Here is a 17459-nt window from a genome sequence, read left to right as displayed (position 1 = left end):
TATATGTTTTTCACACCTTATTTATAATGAATTAAAAAAATAATCTTTTCGCTTAAATATTGTACATTTAGTAAGTCTTTTTTCACAGATGAGGTTCTCAAAAATCCAGCCAACATCAATATTTTTGGTTAAAATAGAGTTGAATCAGCGATTGATTCTTGGCACTACAGAATTACTGAAACCTATGACAAATAGAGTTCTGCAGTCCTAATTTATTCAAAAATGCTAACATATCCTCCTCAAAAGACAATGATCCACACAGCAAAACTTTAACATTAGTGGCAAGGATTGAGACCTCTTCCCCGAGAACTTCTAGATTTATTTTGCATTCATCTATTTCAAAGAAGGTATTTGAGCCAGGAGGCACGTCACCACCATTGGTAAGAAATAGCCTGCAAGAAAAATTCCAGTAAGATGTCAGTTCCTTAATTTCTGGGACGAGGGGCAAATGATTCCAAGAATGATTGGCCCACAGCAGCCTGAGTCTTGTTTCATCATCTTCATCACTCACTATAGACTTAGAAATGGCATACACAGGGGCTATTCCTGTGCCTGCACATATAGCTAAAATTGTTTCGGCACCATTAGCACAACTTGGGGAATAGGAGGGATTGTGGCAATAGTCACCAAATGGACCTCTCCACGGCACAAAATCCCCAACCTTCAGGGTCCTCACGTAATGAGACATTTTACCATCACTATAAGTCTTGATTAGGGTCTCAAAGTAGCCAGGTTGATTGTTCAAAATTGTGTACGCACGGGAAAGGTATTTTCTTTTTAGGAATGTTTCATCAGTACTTTTTACTGTCGCTATCACAGATTGATCTCCCTCATTAGACTCATTGACTTCCTCTTCATCCCATTTCGTGTAGATAAAACCCTTCATCATCAAATGCTGTCCAGGCAAAATATCAAGCCTCGATCCCTCCACAACAGAAAACCTGTATACGTTCATTTGTTCTGCAGTAGGGGTGATTCTAATTAATGGGAAAGTTTTAAATTCCAGTGGGGAAAGTGTCTCGTTTACTTTGGAGGGCTTTCCACCCTTCATAAGTCTTTCGCATTCTTTCTCCCACTTGGCTAGTTCTCTCTGATACACATCAAACACACAGTAGCTGCATCCACTCCCACAGCAATCTGCCTGGGACGGCTCTTCTGGTCTCCTCGGTGCACCCGAGTCACCTCTATTTGCATCCATGTCAGGAATCTCCAAACTATGCCCTGAAAAACAACATTTATTGGGTTTTTTTTACTTTAAGTATATGGGATAGACAACATTCCTGTGGAACTACTTAAAAGGTTTAAGAAAACAGGGGAGAAATTTAGTCAGCAGATTTCTTTAGATCATTGTTAGTTAGTATTTCAAAAAAGGCAAAGGCAAATATATGATGTCTACAGAACAATAAGTTTGATTTTGCGTGGAGCTTAAGTGGTTCTCAGGATCATCAATAAGAGGATAGAAAGCAGGACAAATGGTCAGACTGGGTTCAGGTAGGGAAGAGGCAGATGTGATGCCATTTGCAGGAATGGGGTCACTAATAGAGAGGATTACAGAATACAACCAGGACGTACGTATTTGCCAGCTTGGTAGATTTTGAGAGAGCATTTGATAGAGTGAATTGGGTGGCTTTAATGAACGTATCGTGGGAAATAGGAGTAGATTGGAGGGAAAGGAGACTCAGCCACAGCCTGCACATGTCTCAGATTGCTCAGGTGTGACAGTCGGATGGAAAATCCAGGTGGGCTTTGTTAGGAAGAGGAGTATGAAATGGGTGCCCATTATCACCCTTACTGCTCAACGATTACTAGGAAGAAATGGTTTAAGAGGCATGGGAAATGCTGGGATTAGGAACGAAAGTCAGTGGGGAATTCATAATGTAATTTTGATTTGCAGAAGATTTAGTTTACGAGTCAGCCAAAGGTTTGCATACATTGCAAAAGGACGTTGGAAAGTCAGTGTGATAGGTAAGGAATGAGAGTGAATGCAAGCAAGAGAAAGGTTATGTGTTTTTTGAGAGAAAGAACAGCTAAGTTAAATATTAAAATAAGAGTTCATAACATAGTGCAGGTGGAACAGTTTATCAATCTTGGAAGTGTTTTGGACCAAAATGGTCAAAGTAGTAGGGACCAATGGAGAAGAATTGCATTAGTGAAAGGGGCTTTCACGAGGAGGAGGGAATTGATGACGTGGATGTTGCATAAGGATGTAAGAAATGGTATGACAAATCTTTAATATGGAGCTTGGGTTTTGCACAGAGTTGAAACATGGTCATTGAAGTAGGATGATAGGCATATATTCAATTTGAAATGTGGGTGCGGAGCAGGATGGAAAAGGTGAAGTGAACTAAGAGAAAAACAAATAAGGAGGAGCTAATTATGACGTGGGAGAAAAAGGAATGCTGGGAGAAATCAAAAGAGAGCAGGAAAGATGGATTCAAAGCATTTTAATTGGAAAAGGGATGTTGAAGACTGTGATAGAGGGGAGAATGTTAGGCAAGTGAGGAAGGGGTTGGAATAGGATATGCATGTTGTGCAACATTAATGCACGTGGCCAAGTTTTTTAAACTTACCCATGAGCATAACTAGGATTCTGGCTCACTAAGCCTGAGCAAGCTTTCAGAGGGAGATTTGGAGTTCTGATTAGACTTCAAATGGTTGCTGGGCTCATTCCATATCCTCTGAATGGTTGCTGGAACATCCGTATCAGCAGTGAGTGAGCTCTCCTGACCCTCTGTATCATCCCAATCGATTTTGAAATTAGTCACTCGAGGATTGGTTGCTAGAAGGTTGCGATGTAATTTATCAAAGAGTGGGCAAGCCGGAGGGTTTTCTCGGAGTTCAGGTTCCTCGTAGTCATTATTGACGTAATACCTGAGAATCACAAAATAAAGACAATTCACAAAATGCACCCAAAAGTTCGAAGTCGAAAAGATAAAATGAAATTGAAAATGTATATCTATTATGCTCTCTCCCATTATCCGAGACAATCATACATTTGTAATAACCTTTCTCTAAACAGCAACAACCTTGCAGTAAAGAGTGATGGATGCCCTTTTGAAGTAAGAATAAATCAACATACTTATAACATGCAAGACCATAAAGTTGGTGGTTTCCGGGGATGGGGGGGGCACCTTACCCATATACTTCCTCCCTCCACTCTCTTTAGTTTATAAGATGTTGCACCAAAATGCATTCTTCACATGATGATGACGTTAATCGTCTAAGCCATGGTCGTAGGTTATTAAATTTCATTGTGGAATAACAAAGTGTACCTTATTCAACCAAAATGCAAAACCATATGAAATAATTATAAAAAAACAGTTAAGCATCGGGGAAAAAAAGAATACTCGTCCAACTACTGCGATATTCATTGTGCTGTTTGAGGGGAATAATATGAATAACAGTCTTATTCATAAATCACATGAGTTTTGGCTCTAATCTTGTCTGGACATATTCATTCCATCACTCACTATGCTCAACTATACAATAATGTTTTTTATTAAAATTTACCATATTGCTTCACAGTTAAATAGAGAATATGAAAGAAGATCATTAATCTATTATTATACCATTTCTTATACATTTAGCGGTATGATCAGTTTTTGTTTGGTTAGAAATTCTGTTTTGCAGGATTTTGTGGGAATTTGTCACTCAAAGTCCACTGAATCATGGAGTACTTCATGCTTTCCAACACAATAGTTGCTTGACTGGAGAAAAAATTATGAAAACATCAATGAATCGTCAAAAAAAAGAAGCATTTCCTACTCACTACTTGCTTCCACAAATTCATAACTACGAAATCCATTATTAAAAACTGATTTTGGTAAACTGCGTTTACATGTTGAAGTTTTTCTGAAAAGACATAGGAAAACTTGGGAAATGCTCAAAAGTATTATAGATAACATTAACTCTACTGGTAACTTTACATTTTCAAGATGTTGACACATTATCTAACTAAAAAAGGGTAACATGCAACTCTAATAGAAATAACTGGGTTTAAACTAGCCAGCCATACATAGTAACATCAAAGAAAAAGATGTCCACATTACTTCAACGCATTGATCAAGCCTTCTGTTACAGCCGAAGGTGAGTTTTCTGTAAGTGCATGGGTTGAAGTTGTGTTGTTAGTTTGGTGTACCTCTCTTGTACGCATTCAGGAATCAAAATATGAACTGGAAAATGTGGCATGTAATGAATAAATGATCCCTTGCACTAAGGCTATTGCCCAACAGAAAAAATGCATCTACCTGGACTAAGTCGCCTTTTTGAAATGCCATCAATGATTATGTAATATCAAGTCTATTAGTTCAATAGTTTCAGCCTCAACTTTGTGGAAGTTCATTTTAATAAATGAAAAAGAAACACTTTGTTCCAATCCACCACTTTATTACAGGTACGACTAGTTTTGACGCATAAAGTGGTGGATTGGAACAAAGTGTTTCTTTTTCATTTATCAAGTCTATTGACCAAAAATGCAACATGACTGACTTCATTCCACGCATCCATCAAAAATGAGAAGTTATCAGCATTGTGCTCAACATCTTAGTGTTTCTCCTAACTTCAAATTCCCACCTAGTGGGAAGGGCTACTCTAGGTCCATAGGCAGAGAGAGAACTGAATAGTTTTAACACTACTTTGAAATAAAAAAAAAGAGAACGTTAGAGTCAGAATCTGTGTTGCCTGATTACTCTTCTCAATGACATGGGGGTACATAATGAATATTCAAGGGAAGTAAAACAAACACAAAAAGTGATGATGAATTGTGGCATAAGAAAATTCAGTGCCTAGTCGATATGTCTTTCACTCCACCAGTAATGACAACAAATGTAGTATGATGCATTCTAATATTTAAAAAAGAAGACTCAATTCTGGAAAATTATCAACTCTAATCAGATAGAACTAGGATTAAAAGTGAATGTAGACTTATGTCATTTGGACTTTTCACTGTGTACCTGGAAAAGTGTGTGGCTTTAAGCCCGAAGGGATTTAGGATAAGGTCATTTGTTTGCCCTTTAGGAAGTATATATGAAATATGATGGTATACAGAGGAAAGTTTATTGTGCTTTTTGTTTATTTGGAGAAAGCATATGACAGGGTAAATAGAGGAAAGTTGTGGAAGGTTTTGAGAGAAAAGTGGAATGAATCATATGAATGAATGAATATGTTTAGTGCAATTGCAGCATGATAAAGTAAATCTAACGTTAGAGGCACATGTCTTTGAGAGACTGGCTTGAAATAAATTCCGGTGTCAAATGAGAACGTGATGTCACCAATGCCGTTTAATATTTTAATGAACCTGTGTCTCACAGATGCAAGGATCAGGTAGGTACTACGATTGAAGATGTAAATGTACCCATTCTTCTGTACACTGATGACACAATATATCGAGGAGAGAGCCTGAAGGATCTACGAAGGATCTTGGGAAGCTTCGAAGAGCAGCAGTGAGAGCGGATGTGTCTAAACTGTTAGTAGTGTTGTTTGATATTGGAGATAGGAAGAATGATTGGATATTGTGGGTTAATATAGAAATATCTGAGCAAATTGATGATCTTGAGTGCTTTGGCAGAATGCTGTTGAAACATGATAAGAGGAATGAGAGATTAAAGAGCAAGTGAATTCTGGAAGAAGTGTTGCCGATAGAATGCAGAGTACATAAAAATATCATATTTTTCCGAGGCAGCAAAAATGGAACTGTATAAAAGTGTATACCTTGCCAAATTATTGATTTGAAGCAATGCTAGGATATGCCAGAACTGGCATAAATGTCGACTAAACATAGTGAAAATGGGTTGCTTGAGGAGTGATTACTGTAAAGAGAGCAAGTAGATAAGGCAAGGAATGAGAGGATTATGAAAGAATTGCTTTGTATTTGCATGATGGTTGGGTCATGTTGAGAGAACGAATTAGAGTCAAATCACCAAACAGATTACAAGAGAAGAGTAAATACTCTGTGGGGAAGAGTTGGACTGAGAAATTTGGATGTAGAATGAGGCAGAAGAATCACTTGACATGAGGAGTAATTACAAATCTTGGGAACAGAAGAGTACGCATGAATGTCTGTGGGAAATGAAGTTTCCAAGGACAAAGAAATTAGCAAATCAGTTTAATCTAGATTCAGGCCGTTTTCTATAATACCTATCCCAAAAGCAAATGGCTTAAAAGGTATGCAAGTACAGAAAGAATCGTTCATTACAAATGGTTTGTGTGGAGATGGAAATAAATAAAAATTGACAAGAGTACAAACTAACTACAGTAGGTACTACTGCTGGTGAAAGGTGATTGGAGGAGTGAGAGATTAAAGAGAATGTGAATTCTGGTGGAAGTGTGGTTGATAGTATGCAGAGTACAAAAAATATAATTTTGTACTGAAGTGGTTGTGTCATAGATGGGGGGGGGGTACCCAGGGGAACCTTAGTCACACAACATAAGGTTAAAATCTTTGAAGCAGCACTTCTGACAGCTCAGTTGAAAGTTTGTGACACTTGGAAGCATCCAGTGCAAGGGAGAATGCTAGGAGAGAAGGTAAGGGACTAAGAGTAAGGTGGTCAGCACAGTCACTTTCACCCACACAACTTCTTCAGAATGGAACTGCCCAGGCTGAAATCAAACTTCTACACACATGCCAAGAACCAAAGTATACTGAAATGGGAAGCCTTGAGGGGTTGCTGGTCTTCCTTGGATGATCTATAAATTACATTACTTCTGTGATAATAGCTAGCATGATTTGAAAGTTAAGATCAGAATTGATACCTAGACCTACAAAGAACTGGTTGTAACTGCCAGTTACATTGCAAGAGAAGTAACATTGATAATAACCAAATGACCCACACTATCATACTTTATGTTGGTACAAAAAGGTATCATTTGTGCGATTGAAATTTTTAACTCGGTGTTTTCAAAGATTACTGAAAATTATACTTAACCAGAAAGCCAAGAGAGATCAACATGCTAGTGATGACTCAAAATATATTTAGCAATGTGGTTTCAAAAACATACATAGCAGAAGTTTATACTTACTATGCAATCTGAAGGTTGGTTTAACACATCAAGCAGTATCATAATTCATGCATTATATTTAGTAAATTTGTTACTCAAGGTTGCGCTTCATTGAGTACGCATTTTTTTCTTTATTACTAATAGCACTTGCAGCTGAATTGTTACGTTATTTTTTTCAGGGAAGATTCTAAAACCCTGATTAATTAAATTCAATGGTTAAGAGTGAACTGTGAAGTTTTTGAAACCCATGTTTCACCACCTACCCAACACGCATGAATTCTTGTCCACGATACGAGCATGTGAGTAGAACAACAGTAACACCTACAACATCAGCCACTGGTATTTTGAGAGGATCAGGTGGCTCCGCTTGGAACACAAACATATGTCGACCTTCAGAGACAGGACCTACATAAACAGTTTCCAGCACCTGTTGTAAGAGAAAGGATAAAAATAAGCAAAGAGATTCATACTTTGCTCTTGCATTATTTTTTTTAGCAATCCCTTGGAAAATTACATAACAATATGGTTCATACGTATTTCTACAATTTTTCAGGATACAATTAAATATATGAACCTAAAAATAAAATTCTTGTTTTCTCAGAGGAGATAAGAAAGAATAAAATAAGGTTTTAATAACCAATCATGCATGCAATTTGAACTTAACATGAAAAATATGAATAACACGTATTGAAACAATTTTTCAGGATTAATTTAATGATAGGAATGTGTATTATTTTATCAGTAAAGGTAAGATAGGATACCATAAATGATTTTAATAACCAATCATCATGCATGCTATTTCAAGTTGAGGAACATTCCTTCGACACTTATAGCTCATAATTTCCATTTGAGTCAAAGAACCAGTCATCAAAATGTGGAAAATTGAGGTACTAAATTATATTTTAACCGTCTAAGAAGGACATATTTGTTTGCTTTTGATGCTGGATAGTATATATAAATGAGCTACTAACGTTTCGTTACTTGTAGCTTAATATATTTTTACAAAGGAATAATTCGTTTACTGTGTTTTTACATCCATCTCATGTCTTAACAGGTTTTTCCGCAGTTAATGGGAAGTTCTTGAACAGTTATTAGTCATTTTGGTTTTAGACAACCAAATTAGACTGGCAAGAGGGCCGCCATAAGAAAAGGATAACATAGACAAGCATGTCAAACTGGAGAACTATACATATTCGTTGGAATTGATTTACACGATGAAGAAGTTCTAACATATAGTAAATAAAGCTGTTAAGATTCCTTGCTAGAACATTCGTTTCACCTGATCTAACTCTTCACATTCGGCAGATCCGACATAAATTATACGCCACTCGAGGTCCTCTTGTAAGTCTTCTATACAATCGAACGTTATTTCGAATTGGAAGGGGTTTAGAAAAGGTGAAGGGTTATCAAGGACGACAACATTGCATACGTGCACTTTAGCCATGCCCAGGACTAAACTGAACTTGAATCTAGAAATGTCATATTAAATCCAAGATCCAAATCGAAATAAACAGTGATGAGTTTTCGAATCATTCGATAAAATACTTCCTCTTCCAATTATGTTGACAACAGTAACATACTTCCAAAATATTTGGCTAAAATGTCGGTGAACAACTTCTACGCGGTGGGTAATTCAGCGTACCGCTAAAGCGACAGGGAATGGGCACTTTTTTAGAAAATAGAAAAGCACAGATTAATAAACTAAAATCCTGGTCTACATTTATGAAACAAAAAACACCAATTTTTAAACCCAATTTCGTATTTTCCCTTAAATAGTGGAAATCACGCGGATAACAGATGTCAATTGTGTAAATAATTAACAATTGAAAGATGTAATTCACTAATTATTTGAATGAATTGTGTCGCGAATTCAGGTTAATTTACAAAGTTTATGGAACTTAAGTCACTTCTACGTAAGTGTGCGTCCAACAAGAGCCAGGTTAACACACATCATGAATATAAGGAAAGTGAACTATTTGATAAATATTACAATGAATGGAAAGGAAAACAGCATTCTGGCAGTTTGTATAAAGCAATCCCCAAGTTTTATCACAAAGTATGTATCACCAATTATAACGTAATGGATGTTGAAGTGGCGTAGAGTGATAACTTTTATTTAAACATTAGAATTGCTGTTATTAGCTAATAAGGGCTTAAATTTACTAAGTGTCACTTCTCGGTTTAGTTGCATGTTTGTTGCCTTACTTAATTTCCAGATACCGAAGGAAGAAGATACTTTGTTGCGAAAGCTGTTGGAGGAATCCCGAACTCTCTTTTTAAGTCGAAGAAATCGTCAGCTGATTGAAAATGATGACTTAAAAGTTGGTACCTAGTTATGTTTGTTTTTTTCTTTCTATGTCCCTTTCATATATTTTTTGTGACTGAGACAATCATTACAGGCACTTTGGCGTTTGCTCAACACGCACCAAAGTCCACCCATTATAGCTGGAGAAGAAAAGACGATTAATTATGAGGATTACTTGAAAGTTCTATCAATGACTTGCCCAAATGTTAAGTGAGTTCAAGTAAACACCTATTACGTCTTAGCTTGCCGTATCCAATGTTGTTCAAATGGCCAGTTATTACTGTATATTTGCACACCAGAAATCAATGAATATGAACTTTCTAACAAGGATTTCCCTTTAATTAAAGGATTTACCTGTCTCCTAAAGTATTTGGAAAGCTTCTTAAACGTGATCTTTATGGCCGAGTTTCTATTGCCGACTTGTTCCAGTATGTGATGCGAAAGGTTTGGCTTAATCAGTCTCGTATTGGACTTTCTTTGTATGATCTTACAGGACAGGGATATCTCCGAGAACACGTGAGTTCTATTCCTTGTTGTTTTGCAGTTAAGTTATTTTGCTTATGGATTTGCCAGTGAAACTAATACCACGCAGTCTTTTACAGGATTTAGGGAGCTACATCCTAGACATGGGCCTATCGCCAGTAATGGCACTGGAGAAATCATTCCATTCATTTTATCAATGTACAGCTGTCCGAAAATTTTTCTTTTTCCTAGACCCTCTTTGTAAAGGACGTGTGCGCATTCAAGATATACTAGCCTCTGGGTTTCTCGATGAAATAAGTGAGGTATGATTTAAATAAATTAAGGTGTGTGCTAATGTTTTGGTTATGTAACTGTACCCAATCACCATTTAAAAATTGAAATGGTGCATTCATTTAGTCATTTTGTTGAATGATGACCAACGGTTGGCATAAATTGAACTGTTATCTCTCAAGCGGTGTGCACAAATTAACTCGTAAAATATGAAACTTTTGAGAAATGTTTTATCAGTTCTTTGCTTTGTTGAAAAAATGTATGCATTTAAATAATAATTTTGACATGTTGAGTAAATGCCCAATGTCATATTTGTTAAGTTTAAAGGTAAACAGTCATTCGCCTTACATTAATTCGCATGAAGATATTAACCCTGTCTATTTCACATGCTGCCCATACCACTCGCTGGCTAAATAAGTAAGATGTTTCAATTGTTATTGAGATGATTAAGATAGTTAAATTGTTATGTTTTAGCTTCGAAGTGATGTAATGCCGAAGAATCTCCAAGCAAATTGGTTTTCTGCTCCATCAGCATTAAGAGTTTATGGACAATATCTTAATCTAGACAGAGACCACAATGGAATGCTAAACAGAAAAGAACTGGCTGAGTAAGTATGTGGCACAATGAAAGAAAATCGGTCTTTATTGTGAACATTAATTTTGTCCAATAAAATACCCTGAGTATTGTTCGAATTGTAAATGGAATTATTTAAGCAGTTTATTTGCAGCTTATATACTTTCAAAAAATAATGTCTCTTAGAGATAATCAAAATCTGTTCCAGTTGCCTTTAACTTACTGATAAATTCACAATTTTAATTAACTGGAATCTTAATCTATTATTTCTCTGCTTTGATACATGTAGTAGAGAGAGCACAATCTCTTTGAATAGTTTCGGTTTTTTACTTAGTCTGAGCCCTGATCTACTGGTGGGGTTATCATGCAAAGGGGGACAATCCCAACATCTGCATCTTTGTCAGGGAAAAATTTAAAATTATAAAACCGGTTGTGAATTTCAATTAAAGAATAGCTCTGTCACCCTGGATACCCAATAGGTCTTTTTCTAGTTATTGCAGCCATATTAACCGTAGGTATTTCTCTTATTTTTACTCAATGTTAGCTATGGAACTGGAATGCTCACCCAAGTATTTTTGGAGAGAGTATTTCAAGAATGCAACACCTATGGAGGGGAAATGGACTATAAAACTTATCTGGATTTTGTCCTGGCCTTGGAAAATCGACAGGAACCTCAGGCCCTTCATTATTTGTTTCGAATCCTAGACATAAATGGAAAAGGTTACTTGGATACATTTTGCCTGAATTATTTTTTCCGGGTAAGATATCTGGTAGTGATTTTTCTTTTTTACTGGAGCTGTAAGATTTTGTATGCTGATGAAGGATAGTTTTCAGGGAATACAAGAGCAAATGGCACTTCATGGCCAAGAGGAGGTGTCCTTTGAAAACATTAAGGATGAGATCTTTGACATGGTTAAACCAGCTGATCCCACCAAGATAACCCTTCAAGATCTGTTAAATTGGTAGGTGTTGTACCCTGGTTGTGCTTCCATGCAATGTTCATGCAATCAGTGTTGACAGGAATGTAATCCGATTATCTAAATTCAAATTACATGTAATTTGATTATGCAGGTTTATCATTTACCGTGATTAGTTGATTGTATTGCAATGAGTTTTTCCAATCTATTACCTGCAGTTACATTTTAATGTGGTTACATGGTTTGGACATTTGTTCACTCCTATCTATTGATTTTTGAAGAGAAATATGCTCCTGCATTAAAAGTTAAAATCCTAACAAAACCACCTTTGAACCTCGCAAAGACATTTTTGATAGCATGAAACTCATTCTAATCCAATTGATGCTCTTACAGTATGCAAGCAAAGACAATCTCTCCTTATACCCTATCATACCAAGCAGCTGATGCTTGAATACTACCTTGATCAAAAAGTTCCCGGAATAACCACCGTGTGGCGCTCCCATCGTTCCGATTTGAGTTCTGTTTTTTTGTTAAATTGGTACATCTGTTGTTGATATTCCCTTTAAATCTTAGTGTCATAACTTGACATTTGCAAAAGTTACGTAGCCAAGAGTACATCTATCTCTGTGTGTGTTGGCGATTTTTTACAATTTCAGAAATGGATTTAAATTTGCAACAACGAACTTGTATTAAATTTTGCGTAAAAAACGGATTTAGTGGCGCACGGACGTTGGAAATGTTGGAAAAGTGTTTCGGCAACGATTCTCTAAAAAACGGTCGTTTACCAGTGGCACGAGCGGTTCAGAAGTGGTCGTGAGTCAATCGAAGATGATGAACGCAGTGGCAGACCATCGACATCGAAAGTCGGTGAAAAAATTGATAAAGTAAAAGAAATGTTGGTCAATAACCGCAAATTAACCATCAGAGAAATAGCGGAGGACTTGAACATTGCCTATGGATCCGCCCAAGACATTGTGGTTAATGATTTGGGTTTCCGTCGTGTAGCAGCAAAAAGACCTCAATTTCATGCAAAAAAGAGACCGTGTTGACGTCGCAAAAGACATGATTTGCGAGGCTGAATCCGATCCCACATTCATCAAAAGGATCATTACTGGAGACGAGACGTGGGTTTATGAGTACGACACGCAATCCAGACATCAGGCAAGTGAATGGCGTTCACCAAATGAGCCGAGACCAAAAAAACCACGTCGTTTTCAGTCAAAAAAGAAGGCAATGCTGACGGTTTTCATGGATTACAACGGTGTAGTGCATCATGAATTTTTGCCAGAAGGCCAGACAGTAAACAAAGAGTATTATTTGGGCGTTATGAGACGTTTGCGTGAAGCAATTCGCCGAAAGAGACCAGAAATGTGGGCAGAAAACTCGTGGATTTTGCACCATGATAACGCACCGTCGCACAGTGCTATCATTATTCGTAATTTTTTGACGAAAAATGCAACAAATATCATCCAACAGCCACCGAATTCACCTGATTTGGCTCCCTGTGACTTCTTTCTGTTCAATCGAGTTAAAAAACCATTACGGGGAACGCGTTTTAGCAGCCGAGAGGAAGTAATGGAAAAATCGCAGGAAGCACTGATGGACATACCGAAAACCGACCGTAACTTTTGCAAATGTCAAGTTATGACACTAAGATTTAAAGGGAATATCAACAACAGATGTACCAATTTAACAAAAAAAAACAGAACTCAAATCGGAACGATGGGAGCGCCACACGGTGGTTATTCCGGGAACTTTTTGATCAAGGTAGTAGATGTGATTTATCAGAAAAATTTTTTCTCTCTTTCAGTGGACAAGGGGATACAATAGTGAGTCTCCTTATTGATTTAAATGGGTTTTGGAGCCATGAAAATAGAGAAGCATTATCTCCAGATTCAAGCAGTGATGCAGCGGAAGTTTGAAAGAGATATTAAGTTTTTTTTTTGTATCAGAGTGCAAGTTTTTACTAAAAAATTTGTAACATATATTTGTAATCTTACATTGATATTTTCTAAGGTCACTTTGTAAATTAAACATTGGTTTTATGAAATCATAAATCGCAATCAATAATTTTTTGACCAACTTGATATCTACCTGTGTGTGGTATCAGTAGTATACATATTTAGTCAGTTTGAAAACTTTGTAGGGCATGGAAAAAGTTTTTGCGGCAATTTTCAAAAGCCTCCCATGTATGCGCATTCTTTTTTCATTCTCATGAAGGCCTAGAGGCTTTTTTATGACATCATTCACTTATCCAATTTGTTTGGAAATATAGTGTACAATGTCAGAGAAATACAGGAATGGGGAATGCGAGTGATACACAATTTATTCAGCATAATTTTCTGTTAGTTTCAGCCTCATGTTATTTATAGGTAGTTTTTCGAGAGCATACAGGTTTTTGAAGACCCCAGGTGAGAGGAGGGAGCTCATAGGGAACTGTGGTTACTATTGAGCTCCTTTTGACTCAGCCCCTGGGAAACCTCTCCCTGATCCTTTGTTGGGTTCCAGCAGAGGTTAAACTTTCATGTACGATGTGTACGACTTCTGTTCCGGAGAAAGATTTTAGTTTTTCTTCTCACTTTTATTTATACATTGCCATACAAACCAAATTGCTTGAATCAGTTTGTTTCTTTCACAGCTGGTGAGAGTATTGTTTACATAAAAATTTCAACATCCAAGTACACGAAAAAACTTCTATATCCTATCATATAAAACTCTATATATCATATCATATCATCATAAATTTCATCTCATCCTATCAGATAATCATGAGAAGCAGTAGAAAATTAAGGCAAGGGAACTTCCCCCCCTCTACCCTAATGCTTGGGTTTCATGTACCATAGAGGTTTTAGTATGCAGTGACCCCTACCATTGTCTGTCAATCCAACTTCTGGATTAATTAGTGGTTTTTTTGTCCAGCCAGCATACTTATTATCGCATGATATCCTAGTTGTTAGTGTTTAACTGCGAGGAAAAGGGTCCAATTTAAAGTCTAAATATGATCATCAGAGTTTTATTTACTCTGGGTACCAGAATGTTCCGGGAAACTGCAGCTGGGACCAGGAGAGGCATTGCTCCCACTACATGAGGACGTGAATTTGCCAAGCTGCTCAATGGGGCAGGACCAGCCCTCACAGGAAGGTTAAGGGTGGCCTTAATCTCTTCTCAGAAAAAGTTTTCTGCCCACGCAATGAGTAAATGACACGAATTTGTCTCAGAGTAGTTTTGAACAGTTAACTGAACTTGGCCCACGACTATGTCCTGGCTGTTGGAGTAAAATATTATGAATTTATATTTTAACAAAACTTAAATGGGAGGCCCACATCAGGCAGATCTGTAATTGACTGAGTAGAGCTCTTTATATGTTACGGAAGCTGAAATTTCTCATTTCAAATGAATATTGTTAAATACTTTGCCATGCCTCAGGAAATACAAAGCTGAATGAATGCAGCTTCAAGAGTTTTTAATTCTATAGGGTTATCGGAAGGGGCAAGGGATGCTAGGAAAGAAACATTGTAGCACTGGTTGAAGGGGGTGTTATAATGGAAAGCATGTTTAGTGATAGGGAGACCCGTGGACAGGGAGGAGGGATTGCACGAGGCCCGGTGGTTGTTAATTCAAATGTTCAGGGGCTTGGAACATTGGCCTATGTAAAAGGCTGGGCAAATTTTACAGGTCGGAAGATAAACAAAATTCTTGGATGTGCATGTAAGGTAAGGGTGCGAGAGATATATGGTGGGACGGAATGGGGAAGAGCAGTGAAAAAAGGGTGAGTTTTGCATCTTCCTCGATGACATAGACTGGGTTTCCTCTCCTATTCCAGCAGTCATTACTTCTATATCTTCTGATGAAGACAGAGCAGAATTCCGTCGAAATGATCAGGAAATAACGTGTGAGTGATCTTTTTACGTCTCTATATTGTTTGTTGCGGTCCTATTTAATATAAATATACTATAGTATACCGCAAACCAACAAAAAACTGCACCCCAGGATGCAGCACGAAAGCCACCCAACAACACTCAAGCTTTGATTGTATTTTGGTAAGAACTTACCGTGGTGACTAATGAGGACACTTTATCGGCAATGAACAGTTTTGCGTTGGACACCATTTGTTGCCATTGTCATAACAGTATAAGTGGAATGCCCTGTGAACTAGAAACCCCATCCACACACACTTGCAGGGTTATTGTGACCATGTATACGAAAAACGACTGCTTGAGTCTGAGTGCGACGGTGCATATATCTCTGTTATTTTATTGCAGTGGTTTAATCTAACAATATCATTTGATGCCGTAATCATTCACTTTGCCGTAAGGAAACTCATATGCTCCGTGAGTTTGTAATAATGCAAGTCTCCCCTGTTCTCATAGATATCAGAGCGGCGCTTGAAGTACAAATGATGGAATCCGGAAAAGATCCGTTTCTTTCTTATTTAAAGGAAGACAATTCCCGTGGCTTGGCGGCGTCTACCTGATTATCAAGAAAAACACGTCAAGTAATTGTCACACATGAATAAAAAAGTTACAATATTTTCTCAGTTTTTCTCAGTAATCAAGTGTATGCGTCACATAAAGGTATTCATAAGACAACATAGCATCAATTTTTTTGCACTACAGCTTCATGACTTCTCCAGTTAAAAATATAAGTGCGACAGCGTTGCTTTCTTGCTCCTATCTATGGCGTTGAAGTACAAGTGGGGTTGGCAGTCGGCATCATGAAAGGAAATGCGCAAACAGACGACACCGGTTTTTCCTGGGAAAGCATATTTCGTCGGCCTTAAACGACGAGATTAGGAATCTTTCCCTTCGTTCTAGCCTGAGGAGTTTTATGGAGGGGGTGGGTGCCAAGGAGGACCTTTGGAGGCATTGGGAACCTTTGGGGATTCCTTTGTTTCCCTCTCCCGGCCGTACGTGCTTAAAAAGGATACAGAACATCATTTCATTTCGAGGAAAGCTTATGTTTACAATGAACACCATTATATGTCCACAAAGGTGGGCAAAGGGGAGGGCCACCGTCATGCAGGGACAAGGGAAATGGGGAAACCGAGAGGGAAGTGGAAATCCCAAGCTGGTCGGACAAACCCAAGTAAGAACGCAACGTAAAGAGCAAATACAGAATGAAAAGACTTTGATAAACCATACGTTTTCACATAGCAACTAACCTCATGTCCGACTACTCGTTGCCTGCTACCGTGCAGTCTTAATTACTATACTTTAACCTAAAAGAGTATCTGCCCCCCCCCCCGGCACGCAGCCTAGCGATGACGAGTATGGTACTAAAATATGTAAAAAAATACCTATCCCAAAATTTTCACTTCGTACAACTTCGGAAGCTCTTTCAAAGTGATGTAAAAATCTTATGCTGGAACACTATATTCTCTCGATGGAACGATAAATATTGTGAACAAAGACTGCAACTTTGTGACGCCAGATTGACCCAGGAGGAGACCGAGCCGATTCTTCATGAATAACTCCTTAATATCGGGATGAGTTATTTCATACTAAGACATTTCATATACCTTGACCTTGCATGACGGGGACATAACGGAACATAAGTCTGCTGTTCTCCTGTTTGAATGGAAGTGCGTTGGCATGACTAAATCCAGTTTGAGCATGTGGAAAGTGGAGGATGGTAAAAAAAGATAAGTGCCCTGCAAGGCACCGCTAGGGTGTGCGGCTGGAGGTTAATACACAGCAGACCTATTTTGGCCAGAATTTTTCTCCCCCTACCGCGGTTGGACAATGCAATTGTGATCCCTTATCGCACCTGGAAAAACTGACACATGAAATACATCTTCCCAATACATAATCCGTCTTTTTTGGTGGACATGATTTCGCCTACCGTTGCAAGATGGGGTTTTTATACATTTTGTAAAAATATTATTTTAATAGCACATAATTCATATCATTATTAA

At 37.7% G+C, this 17459-nt stretch overlaps 2 protein-coding genes across 3 annotated transcripts; one reads left to right on the top strand and one right to left on the bottom strand.

Moving 5' to 3' along the window:
- Window positions 1-10: 10 nt before the first annotated feature.
- LOC139688391 (histone chaperone asf1-like) lies at window positions 11-8773 on the bottom strand. Of its 2 annotated transcripts, XM_071585942.1 has the most exons (4): window positions 8276-8773; window positions 7260-7423; window positions 2571-2871; window positions 1114-1221 (listed from the first exon to the last, which is right to left on the bottom strand). In XM_071585942.1, exons 1-3 carry the CDS (start codon window positions 8438-8440, stop codon window positions 2583-2585), a joined length of 618 nt encoding a protein of 205 aa, XP_071442043.1. In that variant the 5' UTR covers window positions 8441-8773; the 3' UTR covers window positions 1114-1221; window positions 2571-2582. The 2 variants fall into 2 exon arrangements, with proteins under 2 accessions (XP_071442042.1, XP_071442043.1); XM_071585941.1 differs by lacking the exons at window positions 7260-7423; window positions 8276-8773 and having other exon boundaries at window positions 11-1221; window positions 2571-2677.
- Window positions 8774-8791: 18 nt separating this feature from the next.
- Window positions 8792-13579, top strand: LOC139688389 (serine/threonine-protein phosphatase 2A regulatory subunit B'' subunit gamma-like). Its single transcript, XM_071585939.1, has 9 exons — window positions 8792-9052; window positions 9213-9317; window positions 9396-9511; window positions 9649-9817; window positions 9904-10086; window positions 10529-10662; window positions 11173-11386; window positions 11463-11590; window positions 13356-13579. Exons 1-9 carry the CDS (start codon window positions 8888-8890, stop codon window positions 13465-13467), a joined length of 1326 nt encoding a protein of 441 aa, XP_071442040.1. The 5' UTR covers window positions 8792-8887; the 3' UTR covers window positions 13468-13579.
- The last annotated feature ends 3880 nt before the right edge of the window (window positions 13580-17459 follow it).

The sequence above is a fragment of the Hetaerina americana genome, unplaced genomic scaffold (assembly GCF_022747635.1).
Source record: "Hetaerina americana unplaced genomic scaffold, ioHetAmer1.1.p SCAF_2, whole genome shotgun sequence".
NCBI lineage: Eukaryota > Metazoa > Arthropoda > Insecta > Odonata > Calopterygidae > Hetaerina > Hetaerina americana.
This window is presented reverse-complemented; position numbering and strand designations above follow the sequence as displayed.

Bases quoted from the DNA above. Each gene is read 5' to 3' on its own strand.
- LOC139688389 (XM_071585939.1), top strand. From the start codon at position 8,888: ATGGAACTTAAGTCACTTCTACGTAAGTGTGCGTCCAACAAGAGCCAG. The intron at 11,387-11,462 runs GTAAGATATCTG...GATAGTTTTCAG, and splicing joins GCCTGAATTATTTTTTCCGG to GGAATACAAGAGCAAATGGC. The intron at 11,591-13,355 runs GTAGGTGTTGTA...TCTCTCTTTCAG, and splicing joins CTTCAAGATCTGTTAAATTG to TGGACAAGGGGATACAATAG.